At 42.1% G+C, this 24,837-nt stretch overlaps 2 protein-coding genes across 2 annotated transcripts in view; one reads left to right on the top strand and one right to left on the bottom strand.

The window, feature by feature from the left end:
- The first annotated feature begins 3,539 nt into the window (after positions 1-3,539).
- efcab6 (EF-hand calcium binding domain 6) lies at positions 3,540-19,482 on the top strand. The gene is made up of 21 exons (XM_029160281.3): positions 3,540-3,788; positions 3,907-3,997; positions 5,841-6,128; positions 6,205-6,279; positions 6,422-6,576; positions 8,184-8,400; positions 10,945-11,059; positions 11,704-11,837; positions 12,615-12,838; positions 12,924-12,987; positions 13,062-13,180; positions 13,271-13,417; positions 13,630-13,785; positions 13,897-14,098; positions 14,170-14,349; positions 14,452-14,685; positions 15,063-15,158; positions 15,359-15,542; positions 15,619-15,806; positions 17,330-17,479; positions 17,770-19,482. Exons 1-21 carry the CDS (start codon positions 3,658-3,660, stop codon positions 17,890-17,892), a joined length of 3,273 nt encoding a protein of 1,090 aa, XP_029016114.1. The 5' UTR covers positions 3,540-3,657; the 3' UTR covers positions 17,893-19,482.
- Positions 18,879-24,837, bottom strand: part of mpped1 (metallophosphoesterase domain containing 1) — a 53,307-nt gene continuing 47,348 nt past the window's right edge. Inside the window, exons 6-7 of the mRNA XM_029160286.2 lie at positions 23,744-23,857; positions 18,879-22,048 (exon numbers count right to left, since the gene is read on the bottom strand). Coding sequence (XP_029016119.1) covers positions 21,930-22,048; positions 23,744-23,857 — 233 coding nt within the window. The 3' untranslated portion in view covers positions 18,879-21,929. The remainder of the gene's footprint in view (positions 22,049-23,743; positions 23,858-24,837) is intronic.

The raw sequence follows: 24,837 nt of genomic DNA, 5'->3' as shown, positions 1-24,837 counted from the left end.
CAAGCAGAGCGGGGCCTACCCCTGCCCACAACATGAGTCTGGCAATTGGTGGGGACCGGCAGAAAAGAGACCACCCAGGCAGCGGATCCACCTACCTCGGGCCCCCCAACAAACCAACGGCACCACACTCATGTACACCCACACACACATCAACACAAACTACCACAAACTCTCTCACAAACAACTACTCAATCATACGTGAACCCATGCACATTCTCACACCCACACCATTCGCTTGTTCTCATTAATGGGGAGTGGGGAGGATACAGTAGGTCCCTGCCTGCTGCCCATATGGCCCCAGGCAGGGGCCGCAGCACCTCCCGAGCCCCGCCCACCCACCCACCTCGACCTGGGAGAAGCAGGGGGCAGCGGTAAAGGCACTCTAGAACCCTCCAACCAAGCTTAAATGTGAGTGTGTGGAACTAGAGTGCACTGAAAGTGGGGGACACCTCCCCTCACTCATGATGTCATGATCCAGGTTTCCTGAGTGTGAGGCTGCTCCAAATTATACATACGTTGGATTTCTTTGTTCTGGTGGCTTCTCAGTCCCCTTTTTGCAGCTCTGAACCTGAACACCAATAGGATGATGTTGGTGTCCGGTGCCTTCCAAACATTTACATTTACAGTAACGTGCATGATCTTTGATCTGCTGCTTCTATGTATACAGTACTCATTAAGGCTGACTGTTCAGGCTTCATAAGCAGAAAACTTCAGGTAACAGTACATTCAGTTTTTTACTGTAGCTGATCTCAAAGCCCTAACACAGATGCACTTTGGGATTTGATGCAAAGTGTATAGCAGCTTTACTTAAATATACTGTGGAGATGGTTTAGAGTGACCTAGGGTATGAGATTTAAGATGGACCTTGCAGCATACAGCAATTATTTGATAAACCCATTAAATCCTATTAGACAAGTGGAGAGAAGGACCTCCAGCAGAACCAGGCTTACAGTAAGTTGGGTGGCCATACGCCTCTAACAAATGGGGTGAAGAGAAAGGGAAGAGAGAAAAGAACAAAAGGCAGACAGCATCACATGGAGGTTGGCTGGGACCAACAAATGTACCTTAGAAATAGAATAATATAGAATGAGGTCAAATAATTAGTACAACATAATCTTAAATACTGTAATATGAAGATACTGTTGCCCAAGGAATTTGCATTGAGTTCATGCATGCATGCTGGCCTCTTATCATGGCATTTAAATCCAAAACATTCTCATAGCCAATAGGTTGGCATGTTCATTCATCGTGGCATCATGTGTCAGTGGAGACCATCATCTATGTGACAATACCAAGACATATATTAAGACATTATCCTGCTCAGTGTTCTCTCTCTACAAGCCATCTTTGCACTGCTCCGTTTCCCTCTCCCACCTCACCTTTGTGCATTAAAACCTGCAGATTGAAGGCAACCTGAGAACCGTGCTGAGAGCGTTCCGTCTGTTCGACCACAACCGGGAAGGACACATTGAGCAGCACGAGTTCCGGCGCATCCTGGACAACTACTGCGTCCAGCTGACAAATAAAGAGTTTCAAAGGTGGGGTAGAGTGACGCGTGTTCAGCCCTCTGGTATACCAGGGCTAATCTTTTGATTATGTTTGGCCATGCTTTTTCTGTTGCTGTTTGTGACATCACTTTCTGTCTGTATTTGACTCATCACGTGTCTCCATAACCTGTCTTCAGTGACAGTGTGGCAGGTCTGTCTTGTCTGAATGTGTTCCGTCTGCTTCTCTGTCTTTCTTTCTAAGGGATGGATTTTGAGTTTATTAATATTACTCCTTGTCCATGTCTGTTATTGGTTTGTTAGATTGTATTTTGTCGTCAGTGAGTTTGTTTACCCTGATTAAGCAGCAATTCTCAGTTTATGCCTTAATGTTCCATGTGTTAACTTCAGGTCAGTTTCTTCTGCCTTACCCAATAATTTATATCCTTTTGGTTTCTCTATTTTATTTCACTACGTTTTTGTTCTTGTACGCATAAATTAACTAATTTATTATGCTTATCCATTGTGTGTGTCTGCTGGTCATGCTTTTTAGGGTTTCCTCCCTTTTGTCTGCTGTACTGGCCTCAGCCTGTCCATAGAGCAGCCTAGTGTAATATAGTAAAGATTACATGTAAATACTTGCCCTTTAAGGTCTTGCCGTGACTCAGTCAGTCTATCAGCCCCTTATAAGACCAGGTCCAGTAAGACTTACTAGCCTATACTTCCCACTTTTAAGACTTAGTTGGTCTGTCAGCTTTAGTGGCCGATCAGTGTTAGTGCAGCGATTTGTAACACAACAGGTCACACCAAAACAGAACCAAACATTGTAGGGCATATTGATTTCCAATATGCCCTACAAGAGAGAGAGAGAGAGAGAGAGAGAGAGAGAGAGAGAGAGAAATAGCTAATTGACTTTTAAAACTTTGGGCCCTGCAGTCAAATCCACTCCACAAACGCTGCTCAACTTTTTTTTGACGCGACTCCAGAGGATTGCGTGTGACAGGTTCATTTTCAGTATAATTGGTTTTGGCGCTTAGCACTCGCCACGACACGTGCACGCGTCCCTTGTCTGCATGGTAGAACAGGGAAAACCCGCCACAAAGCATGAGCTCTTGTCATCTTGTACAGCAGTTTACACAGTTGTCACTTGGTGACGCAAACATAATTTGTGTATCACTTCTTTTCGCATGTGTTTGCTTTTCCTAGGCTGTGGCATCATTACAGTCCTGACAACATGGCCAGACTTTCGTACGAACTCTTCCTGGACAAGTTGGGGTTTGGCGAAGGCCATAACTTCAATATTGCTCCAGTTTGCACTAAGCTAGGTATGGAGACAGTATACACAACACTGTGGGTAGAAAAAGCCTAGAATTAAGCCTCATTATGCCTGTTTTGTAGCATTGTCCCGTCCAGAGACACGTACTTCTGGGAGACTTGATCAGAAGAAGCAAAGTCGTCAGTCGAGCTGTTGTGACGCACCACCGGCCCTCTCACACAAGAATCTGCAGACTCTCTTCTACGACGAGGTGCGAACATCTCCCAATGACTGTGTGTGTTTAATTCCTCCTGTTTGCGTGTCACCATCTGGCCCTCTCCCATGCATTATCCTCTTTAAAACGGAGGGGCAAATTGGCTCTAAGTGGCGCGTCAGAATGCAAACGGCAGAGGGAACACTTCTAATTAAAATGTTTGCCCAGAAAAATGAGCTCCTGCGTTAGTGTGTTAATCACAGCTAATTTGCAGCAAGGCGGCGGAGCCCGAGCTGGTTCTGAGCACGCTGGGGATGTTCTCCATGACAACCAAAACCGGAGATGTCTCACGCCCTGAAAGGAAGACAACATGAGAGGTTTTGCCTGTCAAACATGAACATCATGTTCTTATACCTTCCAACAGATGTGCATGAACTCTGTACCGGTGTGGCAAGCCCTGCAGGCCTCTGACACCACCTGCTCTGGTTTGGTAAAACAAGGAGTCCTGAAGGCTGTACTGAGCAGCTTCATATTTCCCATGGACCTGAACTCCTTCCAGAAGCTGACAAGCCGGTAGCTGTAGCAATATAGGATTTTATTTATTCATCTTTCTTTGTTTCTCCTTCTTCTCCTATATCAAGCCCTCTGCTGTTTAAATCTTTAAATATAGCACATGATGAATTCATGTTATATGTGTTTGATGCATGTGCATGGATTATGTGTGCGAAAGCAGTTATGGTGTAAGAGCTACAGGGCTGATAAGGTGGAAGCACTTCTTGGGTCACTTCATGAGCCCAAGTAAAGAAGATCAAGACACAAAACCTCCCAGTGGCAGGTACCTGTAGCTACTCAGCCACTTTACATATTTTGAAATCACTACCCATTCCAACCATTTAATGTTTCCTTTTGTTTCATTTCATTTCCTTTCCTTTTCACTCATCTGTTTTCTTCAGGTCCTCTAAGCAGTCTGATGCTGATGGTCAAACCTTCAATTTTAATGACATTTACCCTCAACTGAAAGACATCTTCTATCAACTGGATTTGGTAGGAGTGATGAATTTGCAACCATAGAAAAACTGCTGAAATGCGTTCACCTTTTCCCGTTATTTGCTCAGTCTTGTGAGAACTGTTGTAAGAAAGACAAGGCACAAGCAATATATTTAATGTTATCAGACAGGACACAAGGGAGTAATGTGAGCAGAAGGCACATGCTCAGGTATGTGCTTTAAATATAAACGCCAGACAGCTTTACAGATGAGCCAATCATCGCATGCAGGTTTTTGATGGCCATAAACATGATTAGATGATTGCATATGGCCACTGGTTAGCCACTCAGTCACTAGCCATATGTTCGTCTGACAGCCATCCCCTTCAACACGCCTCCACATTCGGTTCTGCCTCTTTAATTTCAAATCAGTCTTCAGCTGGATGAAACTTTTGAGTCTGACTAAACTTTTGGGGAAAGGGGGGAGGGGATATTTTCTATTAATTCGCAGTTATGTTTGATGTTGCTGCCGCCACTCACAAGACAACCGGCGGCTTCCAAGTTTAAGAAAGTGTGTGCATGCATGTATGCGTGTTTGTGTGTGAAGCCTCTCCCAGATATGAATCACACATATCTATCCGCCAGGATCTCCTCCTTTTAATGGCATGGGAGGGAAAAAAAATCCCTCCATCAACTGTTTTAATAATCCATTCAGCGGGTGGGAGATCAAACAAGAGTGTCCTCACCGCCAGCCAATAATGAGCTTTTTCACTCAGGCAGGTTCTAAGCCAACTATAGTTTTAGACTTGTCTCTGGGGAAGCATTCAGACGAGCTGCAATAAATCACATTGTTTGTGTATAATGCACAATTGAACATGCATATCAGATGTGCCAGGCTATAATTAGTACTGCAGTACTGTAATAGTGTATAATCACTATAAATCGTAAACTTAGCACAGTGTCACTAAAAGTTGTAGATGTAAAAGCATAATCATTGCCAAAAGTAATAAGGCTGTAATTACAACACAGTTGCTGATGATCTTCAATCTAAAAAAGCAACAATCATGATACTAAGTACATTTGAAACCCAGTCTTCCAAGGATGTCAATTTTTTTTTACTGCAGCTTTTTTTAAAATTGATTTTTTACTGTGTCTCAGGTGGAATGACAATCAATAAACTTCATAATCCCTGGTCTAGCATCGACCAATCTCTCTTCAACCACCCGTGCACCCAGCCACTCCCACCTGATTTACATTTGTGTCTATGAGAAACCTTGTGATGAATTCTTGCTTTGTAAGACAGTTAGAGAGACCCAGGTGAATGCAATCCCATCCTTTCGTATGTTCTAGGTGAACCCTTTTTATTGAATTGTCTTATTTTTCACCTCGCTACTTAAGAAGTTAAGTAGATTAAGAAACCATATTTCATGGAACCACTTTTTGTGTAGCCGTGTTGCAGTTGTTCAGTTCCCATAGGCTATGTTTGTTTGTTTTCCCTTTGTTTGAAGGTATTTGGTTAGTTCTGGTATTTGTTGTTTGTTTTTGCTTCCTTACAGTCAGCTCCATAATATACAGTACACTAAGAACTTGTTCCACTATTTTGTGTGGAACATGAAAAGAAATATGTTACTTCTTGCAAAAATCAATGAAGCAAACTAGAAAATTAGAAGTATTGTTAAGCCCTTACTCTGTTTTTCAATGTGCTTCATTTGGAAACACTGTAAATGTGCTTTCCTGTTGTTACACCATTTCTAACTTTGATGGGTGGTCAAAAAAAAATTCACTCAAGAGAATGAGACGAAATGTTCACAGACACAGATACAGGTGCGTACAGTGTTGGAATGTCTAATGGCACTGCCTTCGTGATCTGAAGAGGACTGATCACATCATCTGTCTTTCCAGAAGGAGGGAGGAAGTATCACTCAAGCAGACTTGCGACGTTTGCTGCAGAAACCAGATGGGACTCACCCTCAAACCCCCCATCGTTTCCTTCACCATTCACGGATCAAAGAGCTGTTTAATGTACTGGATCCAGAACACACTGGGTTAATTCAACAGGCCAACCTGGAAAGACTCAACCCTAGCTTCACCCCTGCTCCCACAAGCAACACAGCACCAACACCTTCCCTCGACAACGCGCCAGAGCCGCTCAGCATCTCTGAGGAAACAAAATACATCACAGCAGATACAGTATAAGTTGTTATGTAACACATCTGCATACAGAGATAAAAGTGTTATGCATATGTAACTGATTGTCTATCATTAGGAGGAACAAAAAACAGCAGATCAAATGGAAACCAAACAGTGGGCTGATAAAGTTTCATCTGCTTCATGGAGAACAGTGAGTATCAATCCCACACTTACTGCAGCTACACTATGAGATCAAACAGAAGATGGAGCTAAAGAAAAATATGGGGTTAATTAGTAAGGCAAGTTTAAGGGATCTTGTGTGTGGGTTATTTTTGTGCGTTGGTGTGTGTCAGGTAGAGAGCCCACTGCTGGACAATCTGAGTCAACAGCTCAGGTCGTTACAGGTGGTGCTGGAGCAGTTTGACCCTCAGCACACTGGATATGTCATGCAGGAAGATCTGACGAAGGCGCTGAGCTGCTGTGGCGTCGCAGATGCACACTTCAATAAGTGAGACACTCACACAGGTTCAACACACAAAGTTACAGTGAAAAAGCAGATAACTGTCAGACATTGAGCACAACAAATAAAAACCCTTGATATATGTATTTGCAGCCCATCAGGCTGATAAGATAAGATAAGATAAGATAAGATAAGATAAGATAAGATAAGATAAGATAAGATAAGATAAGATAAGATAAGATAAGATAAGATAAGATAAGATAAGATAAGATAAGATAAGATAAGATAAGATAAGATAAGATAAGATAACAAACAAAACAACTCACTCGAATAAATTTAATTCAGAAAGAGCATATTTACAGCATTTGTGTATTGCACATGTATGTGTATTTAGGTATTGCACATATTAAGTACACACTGTAGATTGAGATTTTTCACATTGGTATTGTGGTATTGTTTTTTGTTGTTGTGCCACTATAGTGCTGTATTGTACAGTCTGATGGCTGAGGGGAGGAATGACCTGCGGTAGCGCTTCTATCAGCGCTGCTGCTGATAACTACTATATGGTATAGACAAACATTTGACAGTTGTAGCAGTTTTAGCTGCAATGATGCAGCTAAAACTGCTGCCAATGAACTGCAGCCAATGAATGGCTGAGACAATCAGAGAAAACCTAAAATCCCACAGAGTCTAAAATCGAGTGTTGTAATAGGATTATTTTATCTTTAGTGTTGTATCAGACTCGTGCATCTTCTCTGTGACCATGGGAACATAGTACAAGTGTACTTCTATGAAATCACCACATCCAGAAATATATTTATATACGTCTAGGTTTGTACCACACGTAATTCCTTTAAATCCTATTGAGTAGAACAAAGCTAGAGGAGTAGTCTAAAGTAGTATGTGTACATGTACTGTAGTAAAAGCTACTGTAAATAATTTAGAGTGCAGTGGGTGCTGTTCCCCTATACAGGTGCATCACAATAAATTAAACCATCATCAAAAACTAATGGGCACCATAGACAAAGTTATACTTTTCAAGCATTAACATCTAAATATATAACCAATATGTATATATATACATATATAACCAAAACTGTGTAAAAGACAACAATATTTCAGCATACAGTAGCATATTACTACTAGTGCTCCCCAAAGCTAGGTAGTGGGTTATAGGTTTTGTGAGTCACTCAGAAGTAGCACGCCTTCTACAGTGGTTTCTTACGACCTTTAGAATACCTGGGCATCAATCAATAGCAGAAGGAGAAACATATTGTCGTCCCATGCAGCTAGCTGCCACACTGAGAGGTGAGGTGTTTGGACGGGGATGACTCTTGGATGTTGTACAGTATCAACAGCAAACCAATGTGTTTAGTTTATAAATGCATCTCCTTAGTAGTAAGACCTCTGTTTTAGTCTAACAAAGGATCCTGATGTAGTTCAGTCATCGACGTGGATGGAAGTGGTGTGTTTTTTGTTTTTAACTCAGATAATCAGGACATATCTGTACTTTACTTCCTGAGGTATGTTTGAAAGCCTATTTACTGTAAAAGCAAAAACATCTAAATATACAGTATACAACTGTCTTTTAGTCTTTGATGGAGTTTTTGTTAAGACTAGAAAGTAACTGTCTGCTGTCTGCCATCTGCTCCCAGAACATGTACATCATCTCCCTTGGCGCTAAAACCAGTTTCGGGACAGCGGCCTCTCTCCAGCTCACAGGACCGAATAGAGACCTGCTACATTCCGCACATTGTCTTCCAGAGGATGAGATCGAGATTAGAGCAACACCACACCAGCCTGACAGACCGTATCCAGGCTATCATTCCCAACCCTGAAACTGTGGACCTTACAGAAACGAATCTAAAGAAGGTGAAAAGGCAACAAACCTACAGTACATGAACATCTATCATTTATTGAAATATGGTGTATATTTCATATTGCAGTTGGATGGCTCTCCGCTGTGTTCTGTGTGCAGCATGACAGTTGGAATACAGTACCCCTCCTTCATGCCTGTGTAGTAATTGGCATTGTTGCCTGCCATTTTGAAGGTCATGGGTTTGAATGACAGGTGTCATTTCCATGTTCTACCTGTGTCTGCGTCTTTTTTTTCTCAAGGTTCTCTGGTTTCTTTCTGCAGTCTTTGAACCCGTAATTTAGGTTACCTCCCCTCTGTAGATGTGAGTGCAAGACTGATGGTCTGTCTATACAGTATTGGTACCCTGCCTCTCGCCTTTAATGACAGCGGGTATAGTCTCGCAATCCTTGCGGGGACAGAAGAAGAAAGGGAGTGAGTGAAGCCTACACTCTACTTTTTGCCATTTTAAAGAGACCACAAAGCTGATGAACCTAAAAACATTTACCCATAATGCCAGAAATGAGCTTTGATGACTGGTGACATAGTCTTGGCAGTGGCGATAAGTGGGATGTGACCCAGTTGTTGTGAAGCAAACTGGAGGGGATAGTGCATTTGTGGACTATTTTTAGTGGTGGATTAATCTACATTTAGTCTCTAGTGGAATTTGTGGCAGTGGGATGGTGTATGGTTACAACTTTACCCAGTGGAAAGAAATTATTCTATATTAGGTTTCTGAAAAAAAATCTTTAAATTGGACTTTAGATTTACACACGGGTTTGAGTGAACTAGTACCCATCAGTGGCAGGACGTCAGTGCCAGCAAAGCCTTCTCTGCTGACCTAAACATACTCAGAAAAGTAAATTTAATATTTGAAATGTAAAGGCATTGGTAATTCAAAGATTCTAGAGCTGTGGTGTTATATTGCTGTTTTTTTAAGGTTTATTAAAGGAATAATACACCACTTAATTATTGAGCCAAATTATGGAAAAACTACCACTGATGTTCTATGTACAGAGAAAACAGGGAAAAGTATTATGTGTTGTTCCTGAAATTGGTCATATCCTACAACACCCAGAATGCATTAAGCCCTGACAAATCTCCCTACAGTAGCTACAGTACTTATTAGTATTAGAGTTGCTGCCAGCCAGGCTAATGCACAAGCTAACATTAGCAACGTAAGCTAGCGAATGTTACTTATTCACTGCTCATTAGACTGTTCTGTCCTGGCTGTTGTATCAGCTTCTTCTTGGTATCCTGAAGTTAGTTTCAGTGTTCCAGTGTCCACATGTAGCCCAAAACTGATGATCCGTAACATATATATGTTCCCTGTCAGCAGTAGAATCCACAACTTTATCTAATAGAAACTGGCAGCGGTGAAATTCATTGCAGCACTGGAATTTTCAGTTGGGTTTCTATCTATTTCTCTGCATGAAATTGTGGAGGAATCCGTTTGTATTTTCATTCTTAATACTACTCAAAATGTTTTTGGTAAACATAAAAGGTTAAGTGTTCCTTTAATGCAGGTAGGATAAACTAGGACATCTCCGAAGGCCTAGTTGTGAAATGCATGACCAAGGCTTGATATCTAATGACTGTAAAAAAAAAAAACATGACATCAGTGAAAATGGCAGTTGGCAGTTTTAATGAGATATAAACTCACTCAATCACTCATCTTCTACAGTTTTATTCTCATAACTCTTATGCTTTATCCTTTTGTATAACATAGAACATTTAGAAACCAAATGTGCAGCTGTTATAAAGTAACAGTGCAGCCTTTTCAGTTGTCATTATACTCCAGCCATATTTCAAAATTTGAATTCTTTTAGGGCCTGGGCCACTTGATAAGTGTAAATCTTTGCATGAGGCCTACTGTATAATTGGTGCTTGTGAGAATGAAAATCAAAACCAAAAGTGCCAATGTGAGAGCAGCTGTGGACTAACCAGATACTAAAAATAAAAAATACATATGCTGTCTGAATCAATGTTGTTGTTTGCTAAATGCAAAAGAAAGAACATGAAGCTGGTACATGAATCATCACACGCAGTCACTTTAGTCGTATTATTTTCACACAAGTTCTTCCACACAGCATCATTTATTTCATCTTAGGATATTCAGCAATTATTATCTGGTTTTTAATTTCATACTGTACTTCTGTAATGACTGTTGTATGTCTTATTTGCATTAAAATATCTGTAGTAAAATGAAGTTCTTGACAAAAAGATCGGGTATATTGGACACAAACCTCGGGCATGTTTTAAAGTGACACCATTGACTGGCTTTGGTAGTGAGTTTACTGTACTGTATATTACCCTATGTATCTTTATATCGTTAGCAATTGGTTGTTCTTCATTGTGGCCACTGGTAAGTGTTGGGCAAAAAAACACGTCACACTCTGCTAAGAGAGTGTCATTTAAAACCAAACAAGAGTCCTTCTTTGAAACCATTTCCAGATTGACTGAAGGCCGTGCAGCTCTGTGACAGAATGGCCATTGAATTTGGCCTGAAGCAGAGCCACTTGCCACAATTCATGCTCTGTTTTGTTAAAACATGCCCCCAGATCCTAGAGGACAGTTGGGTCATCTTGGACGAGGAGAATTTCAACGAGTTCGCCAAATGCCTGGGAGTCACGGATGGACGGATTAGACTCTCAGTGTTCCAGGCAAAATACGAGGGTGAGACACAGGAAACGACAGGAACAATATCTTGACCCAACAGTGTCAGCAAATCCCATCAATTCTTTGGTGGGGTTACCAGTGCTTAAATAAATCAAAAAAAGTCCCTTCTGAACCCACCTTCATTTTGCATTGCATCCCAATTCCTACCACAATCTTATCCCTTTGTGAGCCATCTAAATATGATTAAAAATAATAAAAGAGTAATAATGAGATTCTTCATCTCATTAACAGTGTGGGGAAGCACACAAATTTAGAGTCATCCTCATTTCTCCTTGTTTGGGCTAATTATCCACTTTGGAAGCAGACAACAGACCAGCAAGGCATCAGTTTAATTTGTATCGTCAAAAGTAAATAAATAAATAAATGGAAACACAAAGAATAACATAAAAAGCCAATGCTTGACATACAGTAAAAATAGAGTTTCCAAGACTTGGTAAAAGTGTCTCTCTAAATTAGTTCAGGTAGTTAAAGTAAATGGATATTCCAATCATCAGACCTTAAGGGCACTTTCTGAATTGCATAGAGTAATTCCCATTTGTTCCATAAAATTAAATCTCAAGAAGTTAGATATTGGGTGACTTCAAGACTTTTAAAATGGAAGACACCAAAACTTCTAGATTTACCATCCAGGGTTTCCACAGAGGCCATGGGCAGCACAGGGGATCATCTGGACTCAGGGAGCAGTAATTGTGAAAAAAAGAAGATTGGGCCCCTTCTTACTTCTGCTGAGCAGTGTCTTGCTGCCTTAAAGACCAGGATCAAGTTCATTTATGGGGTAAGTAGAAGTAGATAGATGTGCCCAGCATTTGTTTTATTATTTTATATTATACTGTACAATAAGATTTGACTGGAAATTAAAGTGAGTGTGAGAGATGAGGTAACAAGATGGCTGGATGTCATTGTTTATGGTCGGCAACCAGTAACCTCATTCACATTTATAGTGAACCTACAGTATATTCTGGCTTTCAGTATCCTATAATAGCTGTTGGACAAGATGCTACAAAGCAGTCATTCCTCAGCGGTGCTGTTGTAAATGCTGTCCTGGTTTTGCTATGATTGTTCCTAATTCTACAGTAATTCCTGGGTTAAACGTATTGTACAGTAGTTGAGAAGGCTTCCAGATGTACTGTATAGGTTAGATTTATTACCAAATAATAAAAATCTATAGAGCCTCAGCGGGGCCCTCAGCCCAACAGATAGCTTACACTCCTAAACCCACAAATATGATATGACAAATATGAACTCACAGCTTGAGGAGTAAATCATCTCTCACAGATTGCTAGAACTGGTCTGGACTTTAATTTCAAATGTGATGAAAAATCCAAAGCAGTCTGAAGTGAAGGGTTATTTTGGGAAAACGTGTCCACTGCACTACTATTGCTTTGTGACTTTGGTGGTACTCCTTATCTTCACAACCAACCAGCATTTAGTCTGCTTAGTTTAGCTGCTTAGCTGCTTAGCTTGTTGAGCTGCCATGTTTGATGATTCAGGGTCTACAAAGGGGGTTATGTCATAATTCTGCATCTTTCATTTTTCACTGTCTTCCACTCAGAACACTTTTGCAGCGTTCCGCTTGATGGACAGGAAGTGTAGGGGCATGGTCAACTCCCATGATTTTAAAGTGCTCTATCAGAGCTTGGGATTTTTTTGCAGCAAGGCAGAGTACAATAAGCTGCTAGATCGAATTGGCCTGCGTCCTGGAGCAAATCTGAACTATGCCGAATTTGTGAATGTGATTGAGAATAATGGCAAACAAGAAGCACCAAGCACTAATATGTAAGTGTTTTATTACTGGTCGTAATCACCCGATTTTGATATTTAGAGAACAGTTGGCTCTATAGTGTCATGTTTACCCTCCCAGACTTGACCAACTCCACGAACTTCTGGCAAGTGACGCACGCTACAAGTGGGCAGACATGTCCAAGGTCAGCAGATTTCAAAAATCTTATACGAATACAGCAATGTGAAGACCTTTAGCTATTTGTCACATGGTCACCAGGTGTTGTGTCAGGTGGACTCCGACGGTCACAGCAGGGTCGATAAAAAAAGCTTGAGGAGGCTCCTCTTCACCTATGCTCTCCCCATCAGGCACAGTGAGTTTGATCAGCTGTGGTCGAGGTGAGGGAAAACCCAATGGATCCAAATATAGCCCCTTTATTATGCACTGAACACTTGTGCTAGAATCACTTTCATACTACATGTTGACAGGTATGATGCAGAGGGGCGGGGCTTCTTAGCAGTTTGCGACTTCCTGGGAAAACTTGGGCTCCATCATAAAGGCGACAAGCTCAACCTGACTGTCTCCCAACCAGACCTTCCAATTTTCAGTGACTCTGCCTCACTGGAACAGGTCAAGTAAGCAAAGGTGGTTTTAGATCATCTGTTAATTTTCCACAGCAGAATATAAAGATACTATAGATGCAATAGTTAACGCCCTTTGAGTAAATGGTAGACATTTTTTATATTCTGTCATTATTACTGAGACATCCTAATAGATGTTGTGCATGAGAAAGCATTCATTCATGTTGCATATGTGTCTGTATATGTCCTTTTCCCACTGCCCATAGGCACATTTTGCAGGAGAACCATGAAGAATTGAGTGGAGCCTTGACCAACCTCGACACTAGGAAAGACGGCACTGTAACGGTGGAAGAGGTGCTGAGCCTGCTGCACGGCTATGGCTGCTACACGCCAAGAGAGCAGTTCGTACGTCACCTGCAAAGGTCATCGAGAAGATCCTTCTAATGATAACTGAGCTATACAGTATTTTGTGCTGTGAGCTACTTTTGCAAGCAAGGAAACATGTGAGCTGAAGGTTCTAATTCTCATTTTAGACTCTGCATTTCTATGAATGATAACACCAAAAGGCTGCATTACATGGATTTTCTATCTGGATTTGTCCCTGAAGTAGAGAAGAATGAGCCACCACCTCCTGGTGCCGTACTGCAGATAGAGTCTTTGGACAGCCTCAGTCCAGACATGGCTCTGGCCAAAATGCGAGAACGAGTTGCTTTTTCGGCACCCAGTCTCTATAAGGTGAGAGACAAGCGCGCTTTTTCTCTTTGCCATCAGTCTCGTAACATCTCTCTGTTCCTCTGTGTCTTCAGGCTTTCTCAGCCTTCGACCAGAATGGGAAAGGGACCGTAACAGTTCTGGAGTTCCGACGCGTGCTGGACAGTTTTTGTGCTCGTCTCTCAGAAAAACAATACAGGCACCTGTTGACCAAACTGGAGCTAGACTGTGAAAACTCCACAGTTAACTGGAAGGACTTCCTCAAGAAGTTTAAGGTACACAGGCCACTGATGAGTGGAGTAATGGTATTCAACATTTTCACAATGGTTTCTTGCCTTCTGTGTATCTTACACACAATATATTTGGTGTTTCTGTAGATATCAGACAAGAATCTGAGTAGAAGCACAGAGAAAGAGTCTATACCGAGCTCCCTTGTTTACAAGGAAATCTCTGGAAACACTGAGCTTCCACAACAGATCCTAGAAGTGGCCTCAGATCACCAAATTGAAATCACCAAAGAGTTGGTAGGTGCAGACGTGTCCAACACTGTCTCAAAGGAACATCTCCAGCACCTCTGTGCTTGGCATCGCCCGGATTTAAGCAATGATCAGGTATAGACATACATGTAATGGTTTTCCACTGCTGATTATATTCTGGTGCATCATTGCTGAGAGAATTAAAAGAGGAAATTCCAACCACTCTCTGTACGCTGTCAAGCTGAAACAACATAAGTTGGCAGGCGTCCATGCTCACAAACACAAAGTATGAATTTGAAACGTGCTACATTTGCCAGTTCTGTGCTTTTTTGGTCCAATACAAGTTCTTTATTCTAATCAAAATCTAATTTATTGTGTTGATAATTACTGACTGTGTGAGAAAGTTAGTAGTCCGTAAAGCCAATTTGCTCTGCGTGTAACTCTTGTTGGGGCATCAGTCCCACACTGGGGATGATTTATGTTTGTGTGTGTTTTGTTTTTCACTTTCTCAGTTGGAGCACATGTGGCGTCAGATGCCCGCGACTGAGCAGAGAGAGCTGCAGTGCGGAGAATTTGAGAAGCACTCGGCGAGAACGGGCAGGACCCAGGTAGTGGTCCACCGCTGACAACCTGCTGAGTCACAGGAGATGACATCTGTAATCTGTCAAACCCAACAAGCATGATCTTTCATAGCTCTGCACTAATATTAGTTCAACTATCTAATGACTGCTTACAGCATCTAGTATGTTTTGGAGACATTTTAGTCAAAGTTAGATTCCCTTCTATGATACCCCCCGTCCCTCTCCAGTCTGCTCCCCAGGGCACCTCCAGGCATCCGGCCTCGGTGGGGAGGCCTGGAACAGGAAGCCCTCCAGGTAGCATGGAAAGGAGGCTGCATGGAGCACTGAGGCGCTGCTGGAAGGAGATTCAGAGGAAATGCGCCACGGAAGACTCGCAGCGAGCGGGACGCATCAGCACCGGTTCCTTTCTGGGTAAGTGGAGAAAGCTACACACTGAGCTATTGAGTGCTACAATCAATATGCTAATTCCGCTTATTATGCATTACAGGAATCCTTCAGTCTCTCAACATCAGTGTGACGCAGGAGCAGTTCGAAGATCTGGCTGCGAAATACGGCTGCGTGAATAATGGCTGTGTTTTATATCACACCTTCCTCCAGCGTTTCCTGCTGAACCTGAACCCGGCGGAGACTGCAAAGGCTTTTGAGCGGCTTAAACTCCCTCTCCCAGCCACACCGGTAAAACAATAACATCATTTCTATACAATAGGGGAACAGAAAACAGCCTTACTTGTTCACAATCTGATTAAAGGTTTATTCTGTTTTTATTATAATTAAACTGAATAGTTTTGCACAGACAACTGACGGATTTCATGTTAGGTCTGTTTACAAACATAAACAAAAATGTATTAGCTATCGTACTTTATTGAATATGGAATCTAACACAGCCTCTGGGGGAACGTGTAACACTGACATTTGAAATGAGCCAGTTAGCACTGGCACAGTTTGAAGGGAACCTCACCGAGGGTTGGTGGTCTGACAGCATCCGCTCATGTTATATTGAGGTGAAATGATTCAAGTTGAAAATCATTATCATCATAGTCTGAAACCATTTGATCTTTAAATCACGTTCAAACTAGGGTGGCCTGGGCGCTCAGTAGGTAGAGCATGGGCCTGGGAAGCAGAAGGTCTGGCACCAGGTGTGTCCTTAATCAAGACACTTGACACTAGTTCCCCGGGCGCCGCAGTGTCCAGATCAATATAGCTTCAATTATCATCACAACCACATGAAGCAGGTGGAAGCAAAAAGCTGGTCATCCAAAACTACCTGAATGTGTCAGTGTGGGTTGGTACCACAGCTGCAGGTTTTAGCCTTATGTCAACAAAATTAAAAATTGCCAACAAATTGAATACATTTCATTTTAATTGTAACCTGAATCTTTTTTTAATTTGAGTTTCCTGAAAAAGAATAATGGACACACTGGTAAGAAACCATGCCATTTAAAAAAGTAAAGGCTTATAATTGATTTAGAAGGTGTCAGTTATTTGGCTTCAGGTATAACTTGCAACTCTTTGTAAGTAGAGCTTTCAGAAAAAGTGCAAAATACAAAACTTGAACTGCTAAATGTGAAACCATTTGATCGCAAAGCAGAATAAAATCCCCTTGAAATCTCACAAATCTACACACAGCCACGCTGAGCAGCAGGTTAAAGTTAACACTCTCTGTTGAAGGCCTGATCCAATTTGGTTTTATTGGTTGGAAGTTTAAACTCTGCATGAGTGTGTGTGGTGGGTGGCTCTGGAATGTGAGAGGGTGATGATGGACGACGCCGGGTTTGCCAGATCGAGTAAACTCAGCGGGGACCTCCCACCCTCGGGCGCTTGACTATCACCTCCCATGACAGGCAAACTGGGCGCTTGGTGATTTCAAGTGCTTTCTTGGCATTAGGAGGTGATTGCAAAGCTTTGAACAATGACACACGGGTGGGCACGTTCTGAAAGAGCTCCCGCTGAGCCACTAAGCCAAGCCCCAACATTTGACAGAGCGTGTGGGTGAGGGCCTAATCTGGCAACCCACTCGCTCGAAACCTTCTAACCAACTTTTTAATCACAAAGACCTGCATTGTCTCAGCCGAACCCACCATCTGTGTGAAACTGCAGGGACCCCCTGCATCTGATCTGATCACAGATACATAGAAAAAAAATCTGTTTGTTTCTTTCTCGTTCACTGTGTCACGGGATGCGGTGCGGCTATGGTGCAGATGAGCCAGGGGGTTCTGACCAAAGACTGCACTGAGGTTATGTTTAGGACCTACGACGTGGTTCATTCATCCTGGTCCTCCATTCGGCGCTGCTTCCTGGCATTAGACCGCGGCCGGACAGGAAGCGTCTCAGTGCAGGACTTCAGGAAGGTGAGGTCGCACGCACGCGCGCACGCACGCACGCATGCACGCTAGCACGCACGCTAGCACGCACGCACGCTTCAAAACCAATCAGTAATTTTTGTTGTTCAATAAAGCTGAATGTTAGAACGAGACCCATCTGACATTTGGACCCAGTAGGTGGTTGATTTCTTGTCCCTGCCACTCACCTGTTTTATAGATTTATAGTAGATAACGCTCCCTGGGCTAATCGATAGAAACAATTAGCAAGCCCCCCCACACACACACGTTCTCCATCTCTCCCTGTTCTTGACCTGCAGGTGCTGTGTCATTTCGGCGTGACACTGTCAGAAGATGAATTTTTTCACCTCTGCTCATACTTGGATGCCAATGCAACAGGAAAGATCTGCTACAATGACTTCCTGTGGGTGTTTCTTCATTGACGTTCTTCCAGACACCTACAGTATAGAAGCCTGCAATGTCAAAATCACGTTTTAGTGTCTTTAGTAATAGTGTATGAACACTGTGCATGTGCCCTTGGGGTGGTAAATAGCTGCACAATGTTGATTTCTGTCCTGGCCCCTGCTAATACTTTAATCTGGCGTTGACAGCAAGCATTTCAAATTGGATCTACAGTAGCCTGACATGACAAATAGATCCATCAAGGCAAAACATGGAAAATAAAGATTAACAGGGAGGAATTGATGAAAGCTTTGAGACTTTTGTTACTTCTGTTCTGTCTGCTGCCTCACTGTTTGACATTAATTCGTGTTCCAAAGCCACTCGCACCAAGTGGCTTTTTGTTTGGGTTTTTTTGTTTCCGATGGGAACTGTGGATTTAAATAGATGACGAGGCGACGTTTGTGAGTCGTGCAAAGAAACCGCTACAGCAGCGGGACATAATGTATAGCACACAGAGAAGGGGGCGAGAAATGTAAAGGACTGGGGATGATTATCAGAGGAGGCGAAAAAAAGAGGAGCAGATGGAAATGCAAATAGATACTGTATGATGAGAGCTGAGAAGAGGAGCTTGATGTTGTGAATGAAGAGTAAGAGCAAAAAAGGAGGCGGGAGACAAGAGTATATGAAAGCTAGGTGTATTAATGGCAAAGTAAGAAGCTGCCTGCGAATAAATTACTCGGTCTCCCCCCGGGATCACTAATGTAATTATTTGAATGAGGGTTCTCATTAGAATGTGCAAAGGTGTGGAAGACCTGTGGAACAAAACGCGAGACGGTTCAGCCGCTGGAAATTAACTTGCCGCTCTGGGCTAAATAATTGATACGAGACACAGTTACCTTTGATTGGAACAAAAGGGAAAAGATCCAGGACGAGGAAAAGTTTCCCCGCTGCCTCTAATCTAGGAACGAAGAGACAAGAATGAGAGACAAAGGGGAGAGTGAGGAGGGAAATAAGAAAAAACATGATCCACTGGCCCACAGATAAGATTTATTCAACCATGAATAATTTCTCAGAACCAGCAGTTTTAAGAAAGGAAGGTACTTTACATTTTTTATAGTTGTCATCTGGTGCAACGCATCTCTACAGTACAGCAGCTGAATCATCAGTTTCTTAAACTTTTTCACTTTTTTAAACGTAGAAGTCCCTAACAGAGACGCAACATATGAACTTTTTCATTCCAAAATGTTATGATCCATTAGAAAAACGACTGCAGAGTTCAGAATCACCCAGCATTGTTAAATTTAAAACAACCAGTAAGTAAAAAAAATGTCACCAAGGACACAAATTACTTCCAGTCCTTTTGAAATGCACCATCGCAATCTGCTTTCAGGTTTTAGCTGCCAATCATTCTGCCTGTGTAGGCGTCACCCCCCCCTCTGATCCCCCCATTTATTTTTTTTTCTTAAATGGCCTGTTTCTCATTTTGGAACAAAACTCTTCATATGCAGATTGTCCGAGTAGCAGAAGTCATTTACTCTATTAAGCATGCCCCAACAAATAAATGAAGTAGTACTGTAGTAATTTCTTTTTCTTAGAATTAAAAAACCAAAAAAAAAACAGAAAACACACAACACAGCTATTCAAGCGAGGGAGAATCAAAGTGAAAGACATCTAAAAATGAGGAGTGGAACTAGAGAGTCAGACCAAACAGAGCTTTTCATGAAACTTAAGAGATGAAAGTTCCACCCAGCTTTTGGTTTTTAATAGTTCCCTTTATTCTTCTCTTGAACGCGTTCTTTCGCAGACGCTAATTAATTTTTTAGCCCAAGCTTTTCTCTCTCGCAGCGAGTGATTATGTTACTCCTGAATTCACACCTTGATCTAAAATCATCTGACGTCTGGCCTAAGATTATGTTACATGGAAGGATGACACTGCAGCAACAACCCCTTATTCCTATTATTATTATGATGTAGTATTATTTGAGGAACATGGTAAATACAGGGAAAGGAGAGGGAGGGTTAAATCCGCTCATTACCACAGAGCGCTTGAAATCATTTTGAAAGTTGCTACTGAGGCAGTTGGACTTGTTTAAGGTTCTTTAGGCGCCTTCAGTTCCAAACGATGGGTTGAGAATTCTGACAGGTGGAAGGACTTTGTGATGCTTTGTCTTTTGATGGTCTAAGTCATCTATTCCATTGCCACATCACAGTGTGATGGAGCCGTAATCTACCAGTGACTTCCCCAACCTTTAAAGGTCCCCTATTACGTGAAATCCACTTTATCAAATTTCTGAGTCTGAGGACGAGATTGATGCAGCGTGGTATTTGGGTTTTATTTATTTACTTATTGAGGCATGCAGGTTCAATAGATGTTTTGGGAAAAGAAATTTCCATGGGTTTAATACTGAAATCTCCCAACAAGGAACTGAGAAGGGAAATCTTACACCATTGCTGGGACTTGCAGTTCTGAATTCACTAACATGCCTCCTACAGTGCTAATTTACATCTCCCATGTTAATTAATGGTGTTACTCTTTATTCTGTCTTACTACAATCACACTAATATTGACCAGGCCTTCTCTTTTATGGCTTCAGCTTCAGCTGTGTTGTCGTAGAGCAACGTGTAGACAAGCCTATGTTCTCCTTTGCCCACTTGGAAACGCTAAGACATCGGCTGGCACAATGAGCACCCATGTGCTGTAGAGATGAGGGAAGCAGGAGGGAGCCGTACTGTCGCTCCTTTGTGGAGGTGTTCATGAGTAACGTGCAGAGCAGGGAGATCAAAGTGTGACATGGTCCTGTTCTGCTGAGCACATTTCCAGTGGAAACAGCCTCATTCAGAAAACAGAGCGTAGGGGGAAAAACAAAAAGCAGACAAAGGGCTCATAGCCATGAAAGTGTTAATAATCGTCAAACTGGGACCAAGTGGCTCCACAGGAAAGAAAAGCTTAATAGGCATTTACATTACTAAGAAAGAGAGCAAATGAAAAGTAACAACCACAACATTCTGGACACGAATACTGGACACGTAGTTCTTTTTTGTTTTGGAAAAAAGCATAACAACAACAACGTTTTCAACACCGACAAAACATTTACAGACCAGTTACAGTACATTTAGTTACAGCTTTGTTCCTCTTCAAACAGGATGAAAAGTCCCATATCTCCCGTTATTAATAAGCAAGCGAGTCCCAGTGCAACGACTCCCACTGTTCAGAAGTCCTGTTACCATGTAGCACCTTTTGTGCCCGAGGCCATAAAACGCCACAAGCCCCTAGCTTAGAAAACCGAGCGAGTCCCTTGCAGCATGAGGAAGAGAGAGAGAGAGAGAGAGAGAGAGAGAGAGAGAGAGAGAGAGAGAGAGAGAGAGAGAGAGAGCTGCAAGCGGCTTCCTCAGCATCCTCCCCTCGCCGGCTAAGAGGCTGACTGAGGGCTGTAATGAGGCCCAGGGGAACGGTGTCAACACGTCTGACACCCCAACCTCCACGCAGCCCGTGGCACCGGACCCCTCGCTGCCCTCGCGTGCTCGCTCTGATCTCACTCCCTCTCACACACACACACATTGGCAAATGCCCCGCACGACAGCACACTGTGGGCCGGAGGAGAGGAGAGCACGGAGAGAGAAGAGAAGAGGAGCAAATATTCCTCCTGAATGTTCCATCCACAGAGCCAACTCTCCCACAGATGGGGTTTGAGTCGGGAGCCACCGTAGCGCTTCCAGTTCATTTCCTTAATTATCTAAGGTCAGCAGGTCTCTAGTCTCTCGCAGAGCCGATTGTCAGAACACACAATTATGTCCAGATATGTCTCCACGTACTGTAGAAGCATCTCGCCACAAAAGGCCATTTGTCGACTTTTAGGCTGATGAAGAAATGATGTCATGAAAAATGATATTAATAGTGTGCGAGCATCCACACTTCCTTGGGTCTCTGGAGTGGGTTCTCCAGGTGTGCACCGCAGGCACCTGCCCACGCTGATATTTACAGGCTTGGTTCCGATGCGCCCACTCGTGGACCTCACCTACCTCTCCTGGCCCCTTTCTCCTGATTGGCAGTAGGGGTTTGGGGGCGGGCCTCCTCTAGTCATGTGGTCCTCGGGTTGGGGAGATCGAAGACGATGGGCGGGTTCATGGGCAGGAAGTTGACGGTGCAGGCAGAGGCGTTGACGAACGTCGTGGTGCCGTCAGTCATCATGCCGTAACCTGGGAAGCAATTGAACGCTGCCATTAGACACAACACTACTACTACTACAAGTAAAAGAAAAAGTAAAAGCCTAAAAACCTTGGGCGTTTGATTATATAATGGTATCAGACTAGATTAGACTGCGTGAGCTTCCACCCACAGTCCAAAGACTTGCAGTCAGAATTACTGTCAATCAATTAATGAGCTGCATTTTTTAACCATCATATTTTTCATGTTCAGCAGTATCTTCCTTTATGTGTATATAGTGGGGTTTTAATGTAAATAATTATTTTATAATAATATATGAATGTAATGTCCCTCTCTTTTTTACTGTACATTCTATATTGTAAGGTTTTTATTTGGAATACCTAAGACAAATTTACAGTACGTATATTGATTTTCCTTTTTATTTTGAGTAGATTATCAAATTGTATTAATCTGTTTTTAACAAAATGCAAAATTGCATTGTGCAATTTTGGAGTCTCCAAACTGTCACCCTCGCTTGAATAGTGTCTTACATAAAACAGCATAATTCCAGGTGTCTTTTCACAAAATATTAATAGAATTCATCTATACAATTTGTGGTGTACATTTTATCAAGCACTTTACCACATAGACTGTTTTTGACATTTCTTCAGTTAAAAATAAAAAAAAATACACAAAGATTGATCAAAATGTTGTGTCTGTGTCTCTGTGTCTGTGCTTCAGTATGACTGTAACAAATTGTATATTTCTTTTCAGTGAAAACTAGAATGAGTTTCTTTTTCAATGACACCAAGCTCAATAATGTTGCCCTTAGGAGCTCAAACCATTTTAATTTGGGTATGCCTATTAGCACAATAGACAAAATGAGGCTTAGCTAAATTTACATGTAGAGGAATTGAATTACAGTAGCACAGATTCCCGATAATTAAAAAAAATGTTTGGAATCTGGTATAACATTGTACAGTAACTTATGTATACAGTAATGAATACAATGATTTTTCACACACTCCTGCTAAAGTTTGATTGACAGTTGACCTCTATGCAACTGTCCATGACAGGGACAAAAAGGATTTACCCTGGAGGAAGTGAATCATAGCAGCAATAAACCCTTAGCGTCAAAATAAGCTTTCTAAAATATGTGAGTGCATGAGAGTGACATTAACAATGCTACAGTTCAAACAAACCCACTGCTTCAAGAGCACTTTGGATGCGTCGCCCAAAAGGCAGATTTAAAGCCGCTACTGCTTTGTTAAGCACAGGTTGGCCCCCACCTGTCACATCAAACTCCAGTTTAGTGTAAGTGTAACTTTTGCTCGTGAGCGTCGGGCCCTCGTCATACAGTATGTGGAATACATGAATGGAAAACGCAATGATGATGGGTTTTTTGCTTATAAGAATGATTGCTCACAGAGTCCTCAGGTTAGTGAAGAGAGACGATTTCTCCTCTCATAAAAGCCAAACTAGTTTTTAATCTGATTCTCTCTGATGGCCAACTACTGCTCCATGGCCTCAACACTGACCTGACCCCCCCCTGAAAAAAGAGCAATTCTTAGTCTTGGGAGATAAAATGCTGATAGTGGATTTTGCTTCTCAGCTATAACAATATAAAATTAGTGTGTATGTTGTAGGATTCTGTCTATAGTCTTGTTGTGTTTATTTCCTTTTTTTAATCTACTATACAGTATCTGTAATAGAGCTCTGTTATCTGCGTGTACTGTACTGTACAGTACCTTCATGAATGTGCCCAAACACATGCAGTTTGGGCTGGACTCTCCTCTGGACTGTGTTGAGAAGCTCCATGCAACCAACGCGCTGCATCTTCTTTGGGACCCAATCTAGGAAACCTGCACACAACAAAAAAACACTTTTCAATTTTGCAATTTTCAGAGCCTATGAATTATAGAAGTGTATGACGTCAACAGTGTTGGTTTTAACAGTGATTCATATATTGTTTAAGTTTTTTTTATATCAAATGAGCCCCATCCCACTCAGAATTACAGCTACTGGCCGGCTAGCAGCCAAATTCCAGCAAGTTACAAGCTGGTTTTATTGTACTGCCACAACATTCTCCTGTCTCCTCATAAAGAATGACTCTAAAAAGCTGGGGATACAGAACATTTAACAGGCAGAGGTGTGAGGTTTAACACTGTTTTTGAATGGCCTGCATGAATGTTCCTGTCCCTTAAAAAAGCAATACATTACATTTTATACTCAAGTTCTTCATTTCAAAAGCATTGCCTGATTGCAATACGTACATCATGGCACACAAAAAAGGAAAAAACTATGATGAAGTAAAAAATCAATCTCACACACACACACACACACACGCACGCACACAGACGCAGCGTGGCGTATATATGATTTAGTGGCTGCTGCGCAGGATGGATGCTGCTGATGCAGAGTCAATAAAAGTCAGAGAAAAAAGAAAAAAGAAGACGCTCATGTCTCCGTTTTTCCTGCCGTCTGTCGCTCAGCTCAGACAGGAAGCATAAAAAAAACATGAAGTGAAACGCGAGAGAACCGAACAAATGGACAAAAAGACAGAAAATGGCTGCAAGTTGTCATTAGGGGAATAGCTAACGAGTTGTTGGGGCTGAAGTAAATAAGTGTTATACAATGTCTGATGTTGTATCATACTTCACATAGTCCCAGAGACAGAGCTCAAGGTGACCTGTTAATATTTGCCTGTTGAGTCCGACCCAAATTTCCCCGTGGGGAAAGCAAAATACAACGCATCCCACCTCGGCTCAGAGTCTCGGAGACAATTACGGCAAGTTTGTCCTTTGAAAAAATGCCACAAAAATCAGTCAATTATGCTTCAACT

Source organism: Betta splendens, chromosome 9 (assembly GCF_900634795.4).
Source record: "Betta splendens chromosome 9, fBetSpl5.4, whole genome shotgun sequence".
In the NCBI taxonomy this organism is placed as follows: Eukaryota; Metazoa; Chordata; class Actinopteri; order Anabantiformes; family Osphronemidae; genus Betta; species Betta splendens.
This window is presented reverse-complemented; position numbering and strand designations above follow the sequence as displayed.

Bases quoted from the DNA above. Each gene is read 5' to 3' on its own strand.
- efcab6 (XM_029160281.3), top strand. From the start codon at position 3,658: ATGTGCATGGATTATGTGTGCGAAAGCAGTTATGGTGTAAGAGCTACA. The intron at 12,988-13,061 runs GTCAGCAGATTT...CATGGTCACCAG, and splicing joins AGTGGGCAGACATGTCCAAG to GTGTTGTGTCAGGTGGACTC. The intron at 15,159-15,358 runs GTAGTGGTCCAC...GTCCCTCTCCAG, and splicing joins CGAGAACGGGCAGGACCCAG to TCTGCTCCCCAGGGCACCTC.